This window comes from Syngnathus typhle, linkage group LG13 (genome assembly GCF_033458585.1).
Source record: "Syngnathus typhle isolate RoL2023-S1 ecotype Sweden linkage group LG13, RoL_Styp_1.0, whole genome shotgun sequence".
NCBI lineage: Eukaryota > Metazoa > Chordata > Actinopteri > Syngnathiformes > Syngnathidae > Syngnathus > Syngnathus typhle.
Genome location: NC_083750.1, coordinates 3,819,438 through 3,839,446, shown reverse-complemented (window position 1 = coordinate 3,839,446; position 20,009 = coordinate 3,819,438). Strand labels below are relative to the sequence as shown.

Genomic DNA, 20,009 nt, shown 5'->3' with positions numbered 1-20,009 from the left:
ACTGGACACAGAAAGCTTTTTTAAAGTTTTAATAACATACCTTAACTGATTAAATAAAACATACCGGTAAAGGTCACTGAGACGCGGCGGTAACACAGCAGCAACACGGTAGCACAGTACTAACAAGGCTGGTTAAAAAAGCATACAAGTAAAAGTAAAAAAAAGAGCTTCATCGTTTTCATCTTCCTCCTGTGCATTGAAACCATCGAAGTCTTCCAATTGGAATACCGTTAGTTATCCTTTGCCACACACTTTCTCGGTATCTCTTTCGTCATCGGTTTTATGCATTTCTTCTAGCATTTTCCGTGATGAGGGTCTGTTCATGCTCATTTTATTCATGCATGAAGCGCTAAATTACATTAAACTAGTGAGCGACACGTATAGCTCCAGAGTAGACGGGACCACGAAAAAAGAAAAGGGTGACGCAACACAATGTCATCAACATCGACTGCCTTTAGCTTAAAAGCGGCATCATATGCATTTCTTTTGTCCCCCATAATGACGGTTTGTGTATAAAAGCTTCCTTTCAGTAATGTCCGTCTTGATCTCGTTCTGTCTCTTCTTTGTGTGAATTATACGGCACTATTTGCCTGGCGGATGGACATGCGATCAACACATCACTTTTCTCCCCAGTGACCGTGTCCATATATCCCTCCGCCCAGCAAAGCGGTGCCGCACAACAGCGGTCCACAGCCTTTTTACGAGTGTATAAAAGTGACCAAGTCATCACAAAAATCACAGAAATAATCATATATAAGCCTCCCATAATGATGGTTTGTGTATAAAAGCTTCCTTTCAGTAATGTCCGTCTTGATCTCGGTTTTCTCATCTTTGTGTAAATTTTGCGGCACTATTTGCCTGGCGGATGGACATGCAATCAACACCCCACTCTTCTCCCCAGTGACCATGTTATACATCCCTCCGCCCAGCAAAGCGGTGCCGCACAACAGGGGTCCACAGCCTTTTTATGAGTGTATATGTGTATTAGTCATGAGGAAAAATCACAGAAAAAAAAACTATATAAGCCGCACCGAAAAATTAGAGAAAAAAGGAGCGGCTTATAGTCCAAAATTTACGGTACTATAAAAAGTGGGATTGGTAATGATTTTACATTTATGCTGTCTAGCCCCCCCCCCCCCGTAACCCCCCCCCCCCCCCACACACACACACTAAACTAATGACAAAAAGAATAGGCAAAGTTCATGTGTTACATGAGCAGCATGACACTCATACACCGTGACTATGGTGTCGCCACAGGGTTCCTCATTAGTGACAAAAAGCAGAGTGACACTCATTTGTCTGCACGGCCGCCATGTATCAGGCACATATCACCGCCGGGACAGTCTCTTCGAGAGGGATGAATACCCCCCCACTAACAATATACACAATGAACTACCTCGGAGAAATCATTGTCTGCAGTTCATGGATATATTAGAACAGTTTACTTTACATGTAGTACATCATTGCATATTGCGCATTGGTTGTCTGGACCTTAGAATTCAATTTAGTTGTATTTTAATTACCGTATCACAAATGAGTTAAAAGGGGCTTCTCAGTTTCTAATATCAAAATCTGGGGGGAAAAAAAAGCCACTAGAACACCAATGCATCCAACAAATAATCTTTATGTATCACATAAAGTATCTAATAAAAAATAAGAATAAAATTTAATTATAAATATTGCTCTTCAACTCATCCCTATTTTTATATATACATAAACTATAAACAAATTTTGGGGAGTTGCAGTGATACATACAATCGAAAAATGGTGTGTTGAATTTATAAAACAATTTTGCACAAAACTAAATTATCCGGATCCAAATACATTTTTAAGTAGATGTATAGTCCACTAAAAGTGGATTTATTTCATACAACCACTTGACAAAATATCGAAAACCTTTTTCAGTGTATTACGTAATGCAAATCCAAGGTTTGTCGTTCTATTAGTACTCTGGCGCCACCTTCTGATATAAAGGATATATTTTGTATTTTATTTCTTCATTATTGCGCTTATTGGTAGATTGCCAGTAGAGGACGCCAAAGTACCGCTTACCTGCCAAATTCAGTGAGATCGGGACACAAATCAAATCATGAAAATTAAATACTTAAATGAATGAGCAGAATAATTAGTATACAGTTATATATAGCAGCAAAGTGGCACATTGCAGTCCAAGTGCACTTTTTCAAAATCAAATAATCTGTAAACTGTTTATTTTTAAGCGGTTAGGATGATGCGTTTGTTTGAGGTATATTTAAGGTTTATACTCTGAATGCTTTAGAATGGCCTCTATTGTACACAAATGTTTGCTCTACACTACAGGAAGTGTTCACTATCATGACATTTAATTTCTAGGATCCACAATTATAATACGGTGGTACAAACAAATGTGAACAAAAATGCTTTTGTAACTGTCTGGAGGTCAACCTTGCTGAGACTTTGACCAACATCAGCGTGTCCTTTGTGTCTGGACAGAATGAGCAAAATATATCGTCATGAGTGTCTGACAGACGCATATTTGCTCAAGTATGCCGGCACACATGGGCGGACGCATCTTGCTTAAGGCGATTCGCCAGTAATGACCCCTGAACCCTGGTGGAGTGCACACAACCGTGGACGGACAGATTGGCCGAGCAAATATACATGCGGCTATAAAAAGAGACCTCACGTCAGCGAGGGCATTGCTTTTACCAACAACCAACAATTCGGCGAGGTATGTAAACTTTAAAGGCGTGTTGTTTTTTGACATCAAATACTTTGATTTGACTTGTTTTTAATACATTAACACCTAAAATGGGCGCTTTAAATAATAACCCTTTTCTAGAAGAGATTTTAAAAGGTCTCCTGCTGTCAATATGTAACTTGCATCATCTTGTTGTCTTACAGGCTACGCTGAACGTTAACATGAAGTCGCTAGCGTTAGCTTTAAGCATCATGCTGCTGTTAGCCGCAGGTGAGACTGCTACTCATTCTTCACTGAACAAACGTCAATGCACTTGTATTTGTTACCGTATTTTCCGGACTATAAGGCGCACCTAAAAACCTAAAATCTTCTCAAAAGCCGACAGTGCGGCTTATAGTCCAGTGCGCCTTATATATGGACTAAATTCCTAAATTCAAACTGGCCCAAAGCATTGTGTCATGAAATCAAGCATAAGTGGGCTGCTGAAGACTATGAATCATGAATCAAAAAGACTGGATCATTATTTTGTGATTATTAAGTCATTTGTTGCATCTGAAGTTGAAATAAAAAACATAAAATGGAGAATGATTTGATTTGGATTAAAAATCTGACATGATGCATTAATGGTGCGCCTTATAGTCCGGTGTGCCTTATATAAGGATTAAGTTTTAAAATGAGCCATTCATTGAAGGTACGCCTTATAGTCCGGAAAATACGGTATTTATTATTGTGAAGGTCTGCTCGGAACATCTGGTGTACCATGTTTGGCCCAATATGTCCACTTTAAGTTAGCCTCCCTGCATTTCAAAGTTGCATTATGCTTCGATAATGATTGTGTGTTTTTTTTTTTTGCCAGGCGAAGCGCTCATCTGCCATCGTTGCGTGCCAAAACAAGCCGGCGAGAACTGCGAGCTCACAGAGGAGGCATGCAAACCTGGGAAAGATAGCTGCGCCGCCGCCAAGTTCCAAACATTGCCATGTGAGATTTGTTCTTTCACCAGGCACATAGTTCCTGTGAATGGGATGTTTTACATTTAAATTTGAAGAATGTCTCCCATATTTTATTTGTCCAGTTGGCCAATACCAGAAGTGCATGGCCTTGTCTGACTGCCAGATGCTCCAGAGGAACAGTTTCATCCAGATAAAGTGCTGCGAAAGCGACCTGTGCAACACGTTTGATGAATAAACAAGCAATTTGTCATTTTTTTGCAACGTGTTCTGTTATTATGATTCTGTGGTTAGTTCTGTGAAGAACCAGAACTATAACTTTTGAAGTTGTCATTACTTAATTAATCTTAACTAACATTTGGAAAAGGATCGATGTAAATATGAGTACTGAGCAACCATAAAAGAACAAATGCCAACAACCTGTTATCACAGACTGCTGCTCAACAGACTTTTGCAACACCGTCCCGTAGCGAGCGTAATCACTTTCCACATATCCCCATCCACAGAGGCTATTAATTTTTGAAATGTTACATATTTTGCTCACTTTAGTTTTATCAGGTCACGGGAACCACCAAAGAAAGAATCCGCATAACCATGTTTTGCTTGAACTCCCATCCTCAAAAATCATCTGAATGACTCCTTGAAAATCAAATGAATAAAAAACAGCATTTCTGACTCAGATTTATTGAATTGATCTGTGTGAGAGGTTAATATATAATGCTGCAAACAATAGAATTCATGCTAATACTTGAGAGAGAAAAATTTCTTATTCCATATTATGCAAAATCAACTTTTCTAGCGTTCATATACATTTTATTGTGCACCTGGAGTCTCCAAGGATTATGAAATACTTTATTCTAATACCCCCAGGTGCTGCAGAGATACTTTTCTAATCAGTTTGGGGGCTATTTTTTACTTTTTTACTATATTTTATCCATTTTCTATTACGTATTTTAACTATTAAGCCACAGTCTGCACTGCCAATAAGGTCATGGGTGCGGCCAAACGGTTTCGCCAATCCGCCATCTTTATTATTCGGAGAGACTTATGCAGTCCAAACAACTCAAGGATGCCGAATTGGAGAAATCAAATGTCATGACCGTTCCGTGATATCAAAATGTTTCGTTTTTGGATTCATTAATGGACACAACTCATTACACCGTCCCTCAGAATCTCAAAGAAGTGCCTGGTTTCGGACGAAGTTCCCACATCTGTGCGCAAACTCCTTCTTGCCTGTGTGAAGCATTTCATTGACGAGTGTTTCAGAAATCTCTTGTCAGTTGTCAGGTCTAAATACCATCAGACATTAATTCACACACTGAAACAAAGAGGAGAAGACAACCAGTATTTGTTTTACTCGCGAAGAGAACGAGCAGAGAGCGTTTTGGTTACAGTCTCCATCAATTCTGAGTTCTTACTCCGGGTTCTCCTCTTTTTAATGCTTTAGGTTGCCCTGGTTACAAAGGCGTTGCTACACTAAAGGCCTCCCTTTAGGAGTTTGGAGGTGTAGCAACGCTGATTAGCTATGTGGTGCGAGGCCTTGGCCGTTTTATGACTCCAGCAGTCCAGAGTCTGTCCTGTTACTCCTCAGCCGGTTGGAAGCTGGTTGGCTGACTCGTCCTTGATTAGATATCTCGAAGCGTGTTGAGTGCTGTTTTCCTGTGAAACAATGCAGCTAGACTTTCTTGCTAAGTTTCACACAATTCTAATCTTGAGTAAATATGGGATAATTTATATGCAACTACTTCAACAGATATGCCTTTTCTATAACACTTAAAGACAGTCTCAATCAACAACAATCGATAGATAAAAGCTAGAGTTGACTTAAAGAGAAAGAAGTTCTTCTGAACTAAACAGAGAACTCGTGAGATAAGAAAGGGAGTTAAAGGAATTCTCTGGAGCTAGACAGAGAGCTTTGTTGGAGCAAGGGATTCCAACTCGTAAATTATGAGGCCCTAGGTCAGGCTGACCATCCAATTATTCTAACATCAGTATAGAGAAGAATTTGCAGAAAGACTTCAGTTCCTTCCATCTATGGAAACAACGGACACAGTAAAGTGTTAAGCTCGAGATGACACAAATTTTACAAACTGCATTTCACTTTCATATTATTGCGTGTCTATGATGCCCTCATTTTCATAGAGTTAGCATCAGTCTTTCTACTGATTTTAGCTCTGTGCGCTCGATGTTTTTACTTCTTGTGGATGTATTTTGAGTACCGTTTTTTTCCGTGTATAATGTAAAATTTAACTAATTTATTGTCCTAAAATCTGGGGTGCGCATTATACATGGGTACAATTTTTTTTCGATTTTTGTTTTTAAATTTTTTTTTTTTAATTTTTTTTTTTTTTAAGAAAATCATGGTACAACAAAACCAACAACAGGACTGACCGACAAAGTCGTGGAACAAAAAGACAGGGAGACATTACCAAAGACAGGAACAGAAACCAAACAGACATCATGACAGTAACACATGCAATGATCCGACGGTGAGCGAGGGGCAGACAGGACTTAAATACAAAACACGTTACATTGATTGAGGTGACACAGGAAGGGAGGGGCGACGCAAACAGAAACTATGGCAACCTAGACACATAGCAAAACTGGGGACGAGACATGACAAATCTCCCTCGAAATAAAACTTGAAATCACCTTTCTTCGCATCGCATTCAGCCATCCTGCCCAATACACTTAGTCAGTAAAATTCATAATTGACGACACATCGTTTGATGCGATGGTGCAATCCTTGATGGTGTGTTATTGTCAAATATTGTTTGTTTTTTGATCTCCATCGCGGACCGGACGTCATACGGAGGCAGTATCACTGCGCATGCGCACTATGGATCCGATGCGCAGAACTGATGCGCAAGACACGTCAGCTATATAAAGAGCGAGAGTTCAGTTTTCTTCCTATTAGTTTTAATTCACAGTTTAATTAGCAGTTTCAATCAGCAAATAACAAAATGCGTATTACAGGTAATATTTTATTTCACAACACTTTGCCTTGTTCCTTTCTTCTCTGCTGTTCACTTCAAACACGCTCCATACGACCGCAATGCTCTCGTATCAGACGCTTGCTCGATCACCTGCTCGTTTGCTGTCTGTCACAATGTACTCTACACAAATCCGAAACATTTGTTGCGGCTCCGAGTCACGACAAGGGGCAAGTTTTGGTTTCCAAGGGTGTTTTTATTCCTCTTAAACGTCTCTCCCATACAGAGCCGCCTTTTTCACATGTCCGCACGCCTTTTTCACATGTCCGCACTGATCGCGGTGGTGCCTTTATGGGCAGTCGGAGAAATCAACGCCAACAAAAAAAATACATCCAGCCTAGTTAAGACCATACCAAAGACTATAAAAATGGGACCCATTGACTCCCTGCGTGTATGACGATCATTGGGACTAAAAAAAATAATAAAAAAATAAAATAAAAAAATATGGGTGCGTATTATATATGGGTACAGGCTTTTTTCCAGCATCAACATGCCATTTTTAGGGTGCGTATTATACATGGGGGCGCATTATACACGGAAAAAAACGGTAGTTGTATCAGATGATTGCATCGAAGGTGCTGTTTTATTCTTGGGGAATACAAGATGTGTTCATAAATATTGTGAGGGGATTTATTTTGTTACGTGTTATGTATGGTTGGATGGGCAAGTTTTCTGCTGTTGACATATTTTAATCAATCAAAACATTCGCTCCGTTTGTGAACAATTGCAAGCATGTCACCCGTTATTAAGAACATTTGGATGACACATGCATCAGATTTAAGCCACACTCATAGAAAATAAAACAGAGAAAAGTACGACTACATGACTGGTCTCAGTTTGTGCCAATATCGATGTGTTATAAGAGACTTATTTTTTTTAATAGCAGCTCTTATTGACTTATCATGTCTAAATATTCATTGTCCGCGTTCCAATTTTCTAAAATGCCACTTGAAAGAAGCACACGCCCTTTGTCCTCAAGCGTCTTATCAAATATGTGTTTTTTTTTTCCAAAAATATAAATTCATTATTCATGAAAAAGATACTTCAAAGAACTTTTTGGTCAGGGATGGGCAAGAAATGTTTGAGGTTCCGACAATTTGTCATTAGTGCAACTGGGGCATGAATCGTAGCACTACATACTTCCTACAAAGATGAAAAAAAAAATCCCATTTTAAATGACAATGTGCACAAGTCTGTTTTTAATTAAAATAATGTACATCATAGTATAATTTTTTGTCAGTTTCAAAATACAATACATATAGTATAAAAGATCCAGTCTGAAACTTCCACAAAATTCAACAGTGACTCATTTTTTTGCCTTTATGAATGCAATGTACAGCTCAAAGGCAGCGATAAAAACTTGTAACTAACACATACAGATTGGGTTAATAAAGTTGAGAACACATGCAAGTGTCAATCCAGTTTGGGGCATCAAAGTAGAATTCAGACAAAAGACAGAATGAAAGTGATACGGTCTGGCTTCTTTCTAGGTCCAGCAAGCCCACTCATTTTTGCTGGCCATAAACTTTCTTTAGTTTAAAAGAAAGAAGTGAGCGCATGCGTTGATTAGCTTCTTAGCTTTGGAGTCTATGTGTTGCGGCTCCGAGTCACGACGAGGGGCAAGTTTTGGTTTTCAAGGGTGTTTTTATTCCTCTTCAACTTCTACAGAGCCAGCTTTTTCACATGTCCGTACGTCACTTTCCTCCTTTTTTAACACACTAACTGATCGCGGTGGTGCCTTTTTGGGCAGTCGGAGAAATCAACGTTAACAAAAAAATTACATCCAACCTAGTTAAGAAATCACCAGAAAGTATCAACCATGACAATTGTGAATACACAGACAGAAAGATAATGAATAACTGGAACATCACTCACGCCATGTTCCTGGGGGTGCACATCAGTGAGGATCTCTCCTGGTCCACCAACTGGCGAAGAAGGCCCAGCGCCGCCTGTACTTCCTGCGGAAACTCAGGCGAGCGAGCGCTCCTCCGGCCGTCATGACTACATTTTACCGTGGCACCATTGAGAGCTTCCTCTCCAGCTGTATTGCTGTTTGGGGTGGCGGCGGCACTGACTAAAACTTGAAGGCCCTGCAGCGCATAGTGACCACGGCTGGTAAGATTATTGGTGCTTCACTCCCCTCCTTGAAAGACATTTACATCTCCCATCTCACCCGCAAGGCCACCACGATTGTGAGTGATGTGAGTCACCCCGCTCACTCTTTGTTTGAGCTTCTGCCCTCTGGGAAGAGGTATAGGAGCCTGCGCTCCCGCACCACCAGACTCAACAACAGCTTCATACTCCAGGCTGTTAGGATCCTGAACTCGCTTCCCCTTTCTGCGTAGCGTCCTGTACTTTTGCGCTACGCTTACTGTCTGCTGTGTGCACACTGGCTCCGTTTTGCTCCTCTTATTTATTGTGTTATCTGTTTATTTATTATTTATTATTACTCTTATTATTTATTGTTTGTGCCTTCTTGTTTTTATATTGTGTCGTTTACTTGTATGTCTGTCGTGTAATATGTCTCGTCACCGTGGGATAGAGAAAACGTAATTTCGGTTTCTTTGTGTGTCTTGACATGTGAAGAGATTGACAATAAAGCTGACTTTGACTTTGACTTTGATATTGGTGATCCCGTTGAGAGTCTCCCCCACTTAAAAAATGTCATCTTGACCTAACACTCACATCAAGGTAAACAATTTACAGATCAAATAGCATGGAATAGACAGGTTAACCGGTTTGAAGCAATTTATTTTTTTCCTCACATACCCCAACCAATATACATTACAGTTGTGTATACTCCTGAAAAATTCAATGTAAGCACTCAACCACCCAACATTTGCAATAACCAATTATAAGACCTGCATACACATGTGGCATTTGTCCATGTTCATGTTACAACAATGTTTTCCCGGTTCTTACATCCTCATAGTTGGCTGTATTTGCCACCTTACGTCAATGAACGTCAAAATATTTTGGTGGTATAGTTCAACTAAACAGCCAACTATGATGTCACAAATCATGTATACAAATATAAGCATTCAACACCAAGGTCGCCAGAAACCCCTAACATCTAAACATTTAGTACAGGGGTGTCCAAACTACGGCCCGCGGATTTAATGAATTGAAGTGACAGATGGTTTTATAAACGTGTTATTTACGTAATAGTTTTTTTAATAACTCTGAATGTTACGTCAGGCCCGTTCTCAGCTCTTCGTTTGTGTTTATGTCACGTTACCATACCTATGGTTTAGCGGCTGTTCCTCGTTCATGTCTGTTCTTGGTGTTGGATTTTGTCGAATACATTTCCCCCCAAAATGCGACTTATGCGACTTATATACCGTTTTTTTCCATCTATAATACGCAAAATTTAACTAATTTATTGTCCTAAAATCTGTGGTGCGCATTATACATGGGTACAATTTTTTTTAAATTTTTTAATTTTTTATTTTTTTAAGAAAACAATTTTTGAAGAAAATCTTGTCACGGATGGAGTGTGGAAAGGAGCAGGGCGACCAAGCGCAGCTTGGACCAGGGTTCATTGGAGGAACTCAAAACACAGACTTTGTAAACTAACATAACTCTCTAACAAAACCAACAACAGGACTGACCGACAAAGACGTGGAACAAAAAGACAGGGTGACATTAGCAAAGACAGGAACAGAAACCTGTGTTATTTTCAAATTTTGTTTGTTTTTTAATCTCCATCGTGGACTGGACGTCATACGGAGGCAGTATCACTGCGCATGCGCACTATGGATCCGATGCGAATAGTCCTCTTCTCTTCTTGACTGACAATGAATGTAATAGTTTAATACAATCAGCAAATAACAAAATGCGTATTACAGGTAATGTTTTATTTCACAACACTTTGCCTTGTTCCTTCCGTCTCTGCTGTTCACTTCAAACACGCTCCATACGAACACAATGCTCTCGTATCAGATGCTTGCTCGATCATCTGCTCGTTTGCTGTCACAATGTATCCTACACAAATCCGAAACATTTGTTGCGGCTCCGAGTCACAACGAGGGGCAAGTTTTGGTTTCCAAGGGTGTTTCTATTCCTCTTCAACTTCTCTCCCATACAGAGCCGCATTTTTCACATGTCCGCACGCCAGAGGCGTAGCCAGGAATTTTTCCAGTAGGGGCGCACGCCCACAGGAAAAAAAAGTCGAACATCACCCACGTCGTTCGCTGATCGCTAAAACAACATCCGGGTCCGGGAAGCAAACGGTGAATGGATAACATCGCGCACATAGAATAGCGCAAGCACATTCGCGCAAGACCGAAAGAAAAGAAACGGCATGAAAATGAAGAATCGAAAAAGCTCGATTTTTTTCAACCGGGGCGCAGGGAGTCCTAACCGGGGCGCCGCCCCAGCTCGCCCCGGCTTGGCCACGCCGCTGCCGCACGCCTTTTTCACATGTCCGCACTTTAACCTAACTGATCGCGGTGGTGCCTTTACGGGCAGTCGGAGAAATCAACGCCAACAAAAAAAATACATCCAGCCTAGTTAAGACCATACCAAAGACTATAAAAATGGGACCCATTGCCTCCCTGCTTGGCACTCAGCATTAAGGGTTGGAATTGGGGGGTTAGATCACCAAATGATTCCCGAGCGCGGCGCCGCTGCTGCTCACTGCTCCCCCAGGGGATGGATCAAAATCACACGGGGATGGGTCAAATGCAGAGGACAAGTTTCATCACACCCAGATGCGTGTGTGACGATCATTGGGACTAAAAAAAAAGAAAAGAAAAATTGGGTGCGTATTATACATGGGTACAGGCTTTTTTCCAGCATTGACATGCCATCTTTAGGGTGCGTATTATACATGGGGGCGCATTATACATGAAAAAAAACGGTATGTTTTTTTTCACGTTATTGTGCATTTTATGGCTAATGCGACCTATATTCCGGAACGACTTTTAGTCTGAGAATTACGGTACATCGAAAGTGCTGTTTTATTCTAGGGGAATACAAAATGTGTTAAATGTATTCGTTAACTTCTCACTAATGCTAGGATTAGCTTACTGCTTGACTTGTCTGCAGAGCTTGTTTACAAGACATGTTCATAAATATTGTGTTATCAGACTTATTCTTTTAATAGCAGCTCTTATTGACTTATCAAGATGTGTTCATAAATATTGTGAGGGGATTTATTTTGTTACGTGTTATGTATGGTTGGATGGGCAAGTTTTCTGCTGTTGACATATTTTAATCAATCAAAACATTCGCTCCGTTTGTGAACAATTGCAAGCATGTCACCCGTTATTAAGAACATTTGGATGACACATGCATCAGATTTAAGCCACACTCATAGAAAATAAAACAGAGAAAAGTACGACTACATGACTGGTCTCAGTTTGTGCCAATATCGATGTGTTATAAGAGACTTATTTTTTTTAATAGCAGCTCTTATTGACTTATCATGTCTAAATATTCATTGTCCGCTTTCCAATTTTCTAAAATGGCACTTGAAAGAAGCACACGCCCTTTGTCCTCAAGCGTCTTATCAAATATGTGTTTTTCTTTCCAAAAATATAAATTCATTATTCGTGAAAAAGACAACTTCAAAGAACTTTTTGGTCAGGGATGGGCAAGAAATGTTTGAGTTTCCCACGGTTTGTCATTAGTGCTACTGGGGCATGGGCCGTAGCACTACATACTTCCTACAAAGATGAAAAAAAATTGCCATTTTAAATGATCCAGTCTGAAACAACCACAAAATTCAACAGTGACTCATTTTTTGCCTTATGAATGCAATGTACAGCTCAAAGGCAGCGATAAAATTTTTTAACTGACGCATACAGATTGGGCTAATAAAGTTGAGAGCACATGCAAGTGTCAATCCAGTTTGGGGCTTCAAAGTAGAATCCAGACATAAATACAGAATTTGGGCTTCCAGTTTGAGTCCAGAGAATATACAATTATTATAGCAAGTAAAAATGTTTTATAATACTCACACCCAAAACGTCAGAACCGTAAAAGAATAGTATAAAAAAACCTTTCTGCTGAAACAAACATCTAACACCCTTATCGTTGTCTTTGAGGAAAAAGAAAAGTTGAGAATGTTTTAAGCCGTAAGCAAGTACCGTTTTTTTTCATGTATAATGCGCCCCCATGTATAATACGCACCCTAAAAATGGCATGTCGATACTGGAAAAAAGCCTGTACCCATCTATAATACGCACCCAAATTTTGACTCTTACGTAAGTCCGTAAAAGTAAAATTATTTCAGAAAAAAGATCATCTTTGGGAACAACCGGATGTTATTCTGCCGGTCAGTATCACTGCGCATGCGCTAGCAAACTCGATAGCGAAGAAATATGTGAGAATCTCAACCGGATCACCAATATTTGAGTGATGTTCCAGTTACCGTTTTTTTCCGTGTATAGTGCGCAAAACTTAACTAATTTATTGTCCTAAAATCTGGGGTGCGCATTATACATGGGTACAAATTTTTTGTAATTTTTATTTTTTTATTTTATTTATTTATTTATTTTTTTAAGTCCCAATGATCGTCACACACGCAGGGAGGCAATGGGTCCCATTTTTATAGTCTTTGGTATGCTCTTAACTAGGCTGGATGTAATTTTTTTTGTTGGCGTTGATTTCTCCGACTGCCCGTAAACGCACCACCGCGCTCCGTGCGCGCACGGGAAAGAGGCGGCTCTGTATGGGAGAGACGTTGAAGAGGAATAAAAACACCCTTGGAAACCAAAACTTGCCCCTCGTCGTGACTCGGAGCCGCAACAAATGTTTCGGATTTGTGTAGGGTACATTGTGACAGACAGCAAACGAGCAGGTGATCGAGCAAGCGTCTGATACGAGAGCATTGCGGTCGTATGGAGCGTGTTTGAAGTGAGCAGCAGAGACAAAAGGAACAAGGCAAAGTGTTGTGAAATAAAATATTACCTGTAATACGCATTTTGTTATTTGCTGATTGTATTAAACTATCGCATTCATTGTCAGTCAAGAATAGAAGAGGACTATTATCCCTTCTTTGGCGAAATGACCAGAACACAGTACAAATCCGTTCTGCGCATCGGATCCATAGTGCGCATGCGCAGTGATACTGCCTCCGTATGATATCCGGTCTGCGATGGAGATTAAAAAACAAACAATATTTGACAATAACACACCATCAAGGATTGCACCATCGCATCAAACGATGTGTCGTCAATTATGAATTTTACTGACTAAGTGTGTTGGGCAGGATGGCTGAATGCGATGCGCGATTGACGAGTCTTGCGCATCCGTTCTGCGCATACTGTCATGGCAGCCTCCGTATGACATCCGGTATGCGATGGAGATTAAAAAACAAACAATATTTGACAATAACACACCATCAAGGATTGCATCATCGCATCAAACGATGTGTCATCAATTATGAATTTTACTGACTAAGTGTTTTGGGCAGGATGGCCGAATGCGATGCGCGATTGACAACAAACAAGAAGAAAGGTGATTTCAAGTTTTATTTCGAGGGAGATTTTCTTCAAAAATTGTTGTACCCATGTATAATGCACACCCAAGATTTTAGGACAATAAATTAGTTAAATTTTGCGCATTATACATGGGATAAAACGGTATGTACTGCGTCATGTAATCATAATTGTATAAAATAATGCAATAACAATTTTTCCCATGGGAATAATTCTAACCTTTTCTGAATGGAGAGTTTCTGCTCTTGAGCATGGTCACACGAAAGGCCCAACGCTGCATTGTACTTTCCTGAAAACAGAGCTTTCTTAACAAGAATTGTGATTGAACTCAACCAACCTGTGTAAGTCTAATTTCTGCTTCAGCGTCTTAGCATTTTCCTAAATCGGAAGAAATCAAACGAGCACGCAGTGAGTAAATTGGATAACAGGTGATTGGCAATGGCTTTTGCCGTGAGGCGCAGATAGCGCGCTCCCTAAATTGTGGACAAAATCCAACAACGTCTACATGACTGGTCTCAGTTTGTGCCAATATGGATGTGTTATAAGAGACTTATTTTTTTTAATACCAGCTCTTATTCGCTTCCTGATAGGCTTACCCGTATGTCAATCAAGCGATGGGATGCGTTGATTGGTAATGCGTTGATTAGCTTCTTAGCTTTGATGCCGGGCTTGCTGCGAAGAGGGGGGTGGGGTGCCGTTCACTGTGACTGCCTCCCGAATGGCTTACATGTATGTCAATCAAGCAATTCTAGCCTATAGAATTTTTTTTACATTTTTTAAATGTCGGGATCGACCAGTAGTAGCTTACTTCGGTGACGCTCTGTCCACGGTTGCCGTAATGCTGAAAGCGATGCGATCTTGTAATTTACTAGTCGTACTAAAACGCACTGAAACATTTTGGCAGAGCGCTGTGTACAACCAGTATGGAGCAACAAATTCATCAATTGTTCCATATATAAGGCGCTTGGGATTATGAGGCGCACTGTGTTTTTTGGAGTAAATCGTAAGTTTGTATGTGTGCCTTATAGTGCGGAAAACACGGTACTTTACACCCCCGGCTTGTGGGGTCGCTAGAGAGTGTCCATGACCACCCCGGGCGGGCTACCACATTAGGATGCGTGAGGCAGTTGGCAGACTAGAATAAAGATCTGGCAAGAACACGCGATGCGGTAACATTTAAAATCTGCTTTTGAATTAAGAATTCTAATTATGTAGTAATAATTATCTGGATGGATGACAAATACATATTTGACCAGAATGGGGTGGGGCGCATCTCCCTTGTAACAAAGTAGTCGATAATGTTTAAACATGATAAGTAAATAAAAGCTGCTATAAATAAAATGACAGACAACACATTGATGTCTTTGAATTACACAAAGCGAAACCTCCAAGCAAACCAGGTAGGTAGACGCACCGCAGAGGCGTAGCCAAGCCGGGGCGAGCCGGGGCGGCGCCCCGGTTAGGACTCCCTGCGCCCCGGTTGAAAAAAATCGAGCTCTTTCGATTCTTCATTTTCATGGCGTTTTTTTCATTCGGTCTTGCGCGAATGTGCTTGCGCTATTCTATGTGCACGATGTTATCCATTCACCGTTTGCCTCCCGGACCCGGATGTTGTTTTAGCGATCAGCGAACGCCGTGGGTGATGTTCGATTTTTTTTTTCCTGTGGGCGTGCGCCCCTACTGGAAAAATTCCTGGCTACGCCTCTGTCGCACCGGCTCGTTTTTTGGCTATTTTTATTTGTGCTGTTGTAAAGCAAATGTTCTCTGTCACAGGCAACTCAACTTTGTAGAGCCCAACCACCCCCTGGGCCGCAACTAAATGATTAGCCCCAAGAAGCAGCCATACTGGAGTCAGTATTCTTCTTTTATGCCTGGTACTCATTTTCAATGTAAATACAATACAATGAATACTTTTTGTAAAAATTTACTGTAATGTTTCATTCAATGTTTTTGCAAATTCTACGCTAAAAACTCACACTTGCCACGCATGTTACAATTATGAAGCATTTCACTGCAACAAAACAATGACTTTAAAATTAGAAGCCCAAAATCTCAAGAGAAATCTAACCAAACCTCCTGAAAGAAGAATCAGACTTTTAGTCTTGAATCTGAATTTCTTTTACTTTCTCCGACAGGTGTGCCAAAGCGGCAGGAGTGCATCAAGTCTGAATGCTTCAAGACTCCTCGTGCCTCCATGTTCTTTAGTTAGTTTGCAAAGCATCAAAAAGACCAAAAATAAAGAAATGTTATAAAGAAAGTCATTTTTGTTGGAGGTGGTGTCATCCACTGAATATCACGTCGAGAGATTTCAATTTTTAACTGTGATAACGGCATGAGTTTGGGTTTCAAGATAGAGATTTTTGAAAGCAAGATGTTTTTTTCTGACTCATAGGTAGATGTGCTGACATGTCGCATAAACTGTCGCAGTGTAAACGACTGACACGAAGGATTCACTCATTCTGGTATAAGCCCTCTCGAGAGGGGCTGGACTTTCTTCCACTCTGGAATTGCCCACGGTGAGAGGCGTCGAGCAGGTGTGGGTATACTTATTGCCACCCTGGCTGGGCGCCTGCACATTGGGGTTCACCCCGGTGAACGAGAGGGTAGCCTCTCTCCGCCTTCGGGTGGGGGGACGGGTCCTGACTGTTGTTTGTGTCTATGCACCAAACGGCAGCTCAGAGTACCCACCCTTTTTGGAGTCCTTGGAAGAAAAAGTCAAAGTCAGCGGGGTGACTCACATCACTCACAATCGTGGTCGCCTTGCTGTGAGATGGGAGATGTAAATGTCTTTCAAGGAGGGGAGTGAAGCACCAATAATCTTACCAGCTGTGTTCACTATGCGCTGCAGGGCCTTCAAGTTGTAGTCAGTGCAGCCGCCACCCCAAACAGAAATACAGCTGGAGAGGACGCTCTCAATGGTGCTACGGTAAAACGTAGTCATGACGGCCGGAGGAGCGCTCGCTCGCCTGAGTTTCCGCAGGAAGTACAGGCGGCGCTGGGCCTTCTTCGCCAGTGATGCGGTGTTGGTGGACCAGGAGAGATCCTCACTGATGTGCACCCCCAGGAACCTGGCGCTGCTCACTCTCTCCACCACAGCACCGTCAATGGTCAGCAGCAGGTGTTGGGTGTGACCCTTCCGGAAGTCAACAACATTCTCCTTGGTCTTGTCGACGTTCAGCAGGAGGTTGTTTTCCCTGCACCACGTGATCAGAAGGTCAACCTCCAGCCTGTATTGAGTCCCGTCTCCCTTGGTGATGAGACGCACCAGAGTCGTGTCGTCACCAAACTTCACTATGCGGTTGTCGCTGTGGGTTACAGTGCAGTCATGCGTCAGGAGGGTGAAGAGTAGCGGACTGAGCACGCAGCCTTGGGGGGCCCCTGTGCTCAGCGTGATGCTGGCGGAGATTTTGTCGCCAACACGTACCACCTGTGGCCTCTGACAGAGGAAGTCCAGTAGCCAGTTGCAGAGGTAGGTACTGAGGCCCAGCTTGTCAAGTTTGCCAATGAGACGTTGTGGCACAATGGTGTTGAAGGCAGAACTGAAGTCCACAAACAGCAATCTCACATACGAGTCCCTTCTCTCCAGGTGGGTGAAGGCCGACTGGTGGGCAGAGCAGATGGCATCCTCAGAGGACCGTTCGGCTCGGTACACAAACTAGAAGGGGTCAATGGTGGGGGGGAGAACGGAACGGATGTGCTCCATGACAAGCCGCTCAAAGCACTTCATGATGATGGGCGTAAGTGCCACGGGGCGGTAGTCATTGAAGCAGGACGGAGCAGGTTTCTTCGGCACAGGTACGATGGTGGCAGCTTTGAAACACGACGGGACGATGGCCTGCTGCAGGGAAGTGTTAAAGATGTCTGTGAAGACATCCGTCAGCTCACCAGCGCAGTCCTTCTGCGCTCGACCCGGGATGTTGTCAGGGCCCGCCGCCTTACGGATGTTGATAGCGGCAAGCGCCCTCCTCACGCTGTCGCCGGAGAGGCACAGGGGCAGCTCGTGTGAAGGGGGAGTGGCCTTCAGCGGGCAAGTGCTAATCTTGACAAAGCAAGGTAATAGAGGCGCCTGGGTCCCCCCGGTCCCTCACACTAAGAGACAACACATTCTTCCGGGTTGCCCAGTTTTAAAGAAACACAATATGAATATTCAAGCATGCAAAATATTGTGTGGTGATTGGTCGATGGTCATCTGCTGCTCAGCGCAGGTGTCTGGTCTCAGTTGTGGGCGGTTGGGTCTGGACCACAATGACGAGTTGTTATTCGCGTTCCTCACCGGCCTTGAGATGTCCTCCCTGTCTGGACATCTTGTTCCACAATACTTTGTAGAAAACAAATTCATGTAGGCTGCACATTCCTTTCCACTTAATATGCGACCACACTACTACTAGAAATTATATTGATAGGATTATATATCAAATCCTATCACACTAACTCCCCTCCAAAGCTGTTCGAGAAGAGTACGCTCTTGGGATAGTGACAGTGTTCCCGTCCCTCAGAGACCCATACTCCAAGAAAGGCTACGTATAGTCATTATTATTGTTTTAGGTTGTTGGGTTCTGTGTACATTACAGGAACATTTAGATTCTGAGATTTCTCAGGAGCTTATGAGTTTGACAACAGATTGATTTTGAATGTATTTCCATTTTAGGAACACTCCTATGATGCTGTAAGCAGCACCGGATACATTTCTTGGCATCTGAAGACGATCCAGAGAAAGATTTGAAGAGGAACTGCATCTACAAAACATGGTCCGCGGACCGGGGGTTGGGGACCCCTGAGATAGATGATGTACTTCTGGTGAAATTATTTTGTATTGACACACAAGCTATTTACAGAGAACTTTGATGAACACCACCATGCCTTCATGCCTTCTTACCAACTGAACAAAGGCGTGTCATAAAAATAACTGAACTTAAATGTCACAAACCATTTGATATTCAAAGCTCATATGGTGCTGCAGACGAAGGTTTGTACGTTATACCTTCGTTTATTATGTTTTAATTGACTGCATTACGTTCAAATAAATGGTGTTGAAAGGTAACTCTGACATAGTGTTAATGTAAATCGCTCAGTGTTAATTTAACGCTGGTCTTGGAGTTTTTGATCTGGTATGGCGCCGTGAGTGGCTGCCTCCCACCAGTGTTCTCTCTTTTCCTCTTTATTTCCTTCTTTTCTCCTTTTTCTTGTTGTCTTTTTGTCCGTTCGGCGATCCTGGTGCCTTCTACCGCACCTCGGTATCTCTTCGGATCGGATATTTTATTTTATTTTTTTCTTCCTGGGACCGGGATCATCGGTTGGGCCGGCGTAACTCTACGACGGCTTCCTGCTTATCCGGCCAGTGATGACCGGGTCCCTCGCCTTGCAGCCGCAACCCCTGTGGGTAGTCCACTTCCTCGTGCTCGTCGGGACCAATGGCTTTCGCCATGCTAGCCCCGTGGTGACCATCTGCACGTGCCCCGGCTGGGTGCCCAGGACGCTGCTCACACGTTTGGCATGCTTTGTGATGTTTTCACCGATTCACGACCACGGTCCATTGGGCGCCCTTGAACTGGCCTCCCCTTACACCTGTCGATGGAACCCGTGGAGGCTATTTTGTGTGTTTTGGGGTGTTCTCTTGTATTGGGGGTGCTGGTTGGCCGCTTTTACTTTTTTTCCTTTGATGGCTTTTATCTTGAGCACTTTCTGACTTTCTTTGTGGCGCCGTTATGGGGCAGCCTTATGAGAGTTATTGAGTTGCGCTCATGCCATCCGTGTGTCTTTTGTATTCTTAAGATTAAGATGGCGGTGCCCCAGTCGGCTGCGGCTGCGGCTGCTACGGCTCTCGACGTTCCTTTCCTTTGTTGAGAGCCGTATGCAACGACATTTCGTTTTGTGTGCACCGAGTGCTTACGAAATGACAATAAAGTCTGTCCAAGTCGAAGTCTAAGTTAAAAAGTAACTCTG

At 42.2% G+C, this 20,009-nt stretch overlaps 1 protein-coding gene and 1 long non-coding RNA gene across 2 annotated transcripts; both read left to right on the top strand.

Annotated features, from left to right (window-relative positions):
• Positions 1 to 2,560: 2,560 nt before the first annotated feature.
• On the top strand, positions 2,561 to 3,885 carry LOC133165759 (prostate and testis expressed protein 4-like). Its single transcript, XM_061295641.1, has 4 exons — positions 2,561 to 2,710; positions 2,884 to 2,950; positions 3,537 to 3,659; positions 3,754 to 3,885. Exons 1-4 carry the CDS (start codon positions 2,576 to 2,578, stop codon positions 3,864 to 3,866), a joined length of 438 nt encoding a protein of 145 aa, XP_061151625.1. The 5' UTR covers positions 2,561 to 2,575; the 3' UTR covers positions 3,867 to 3,885.
• An 11,502-nt stretch (positions 3,886 to 15,387) lies between these two features.
• On the top strand, positions 15,388 to 16,323 carry LOC133165792 (uncharacterized). The gene is made up of 3 exons (XR_009717663.1): positions 15,388 to 15,466; positions 15,840 to 15,916; positions 16,202 to 16,323. It is a non-coding gene; the product is annotated as an uncharacterized LOC133165792 (long non-coding RNA).
• The last annotated feature ends 3,686 nt before the right edge of the window (positions 16,324 to 20,009 follow it).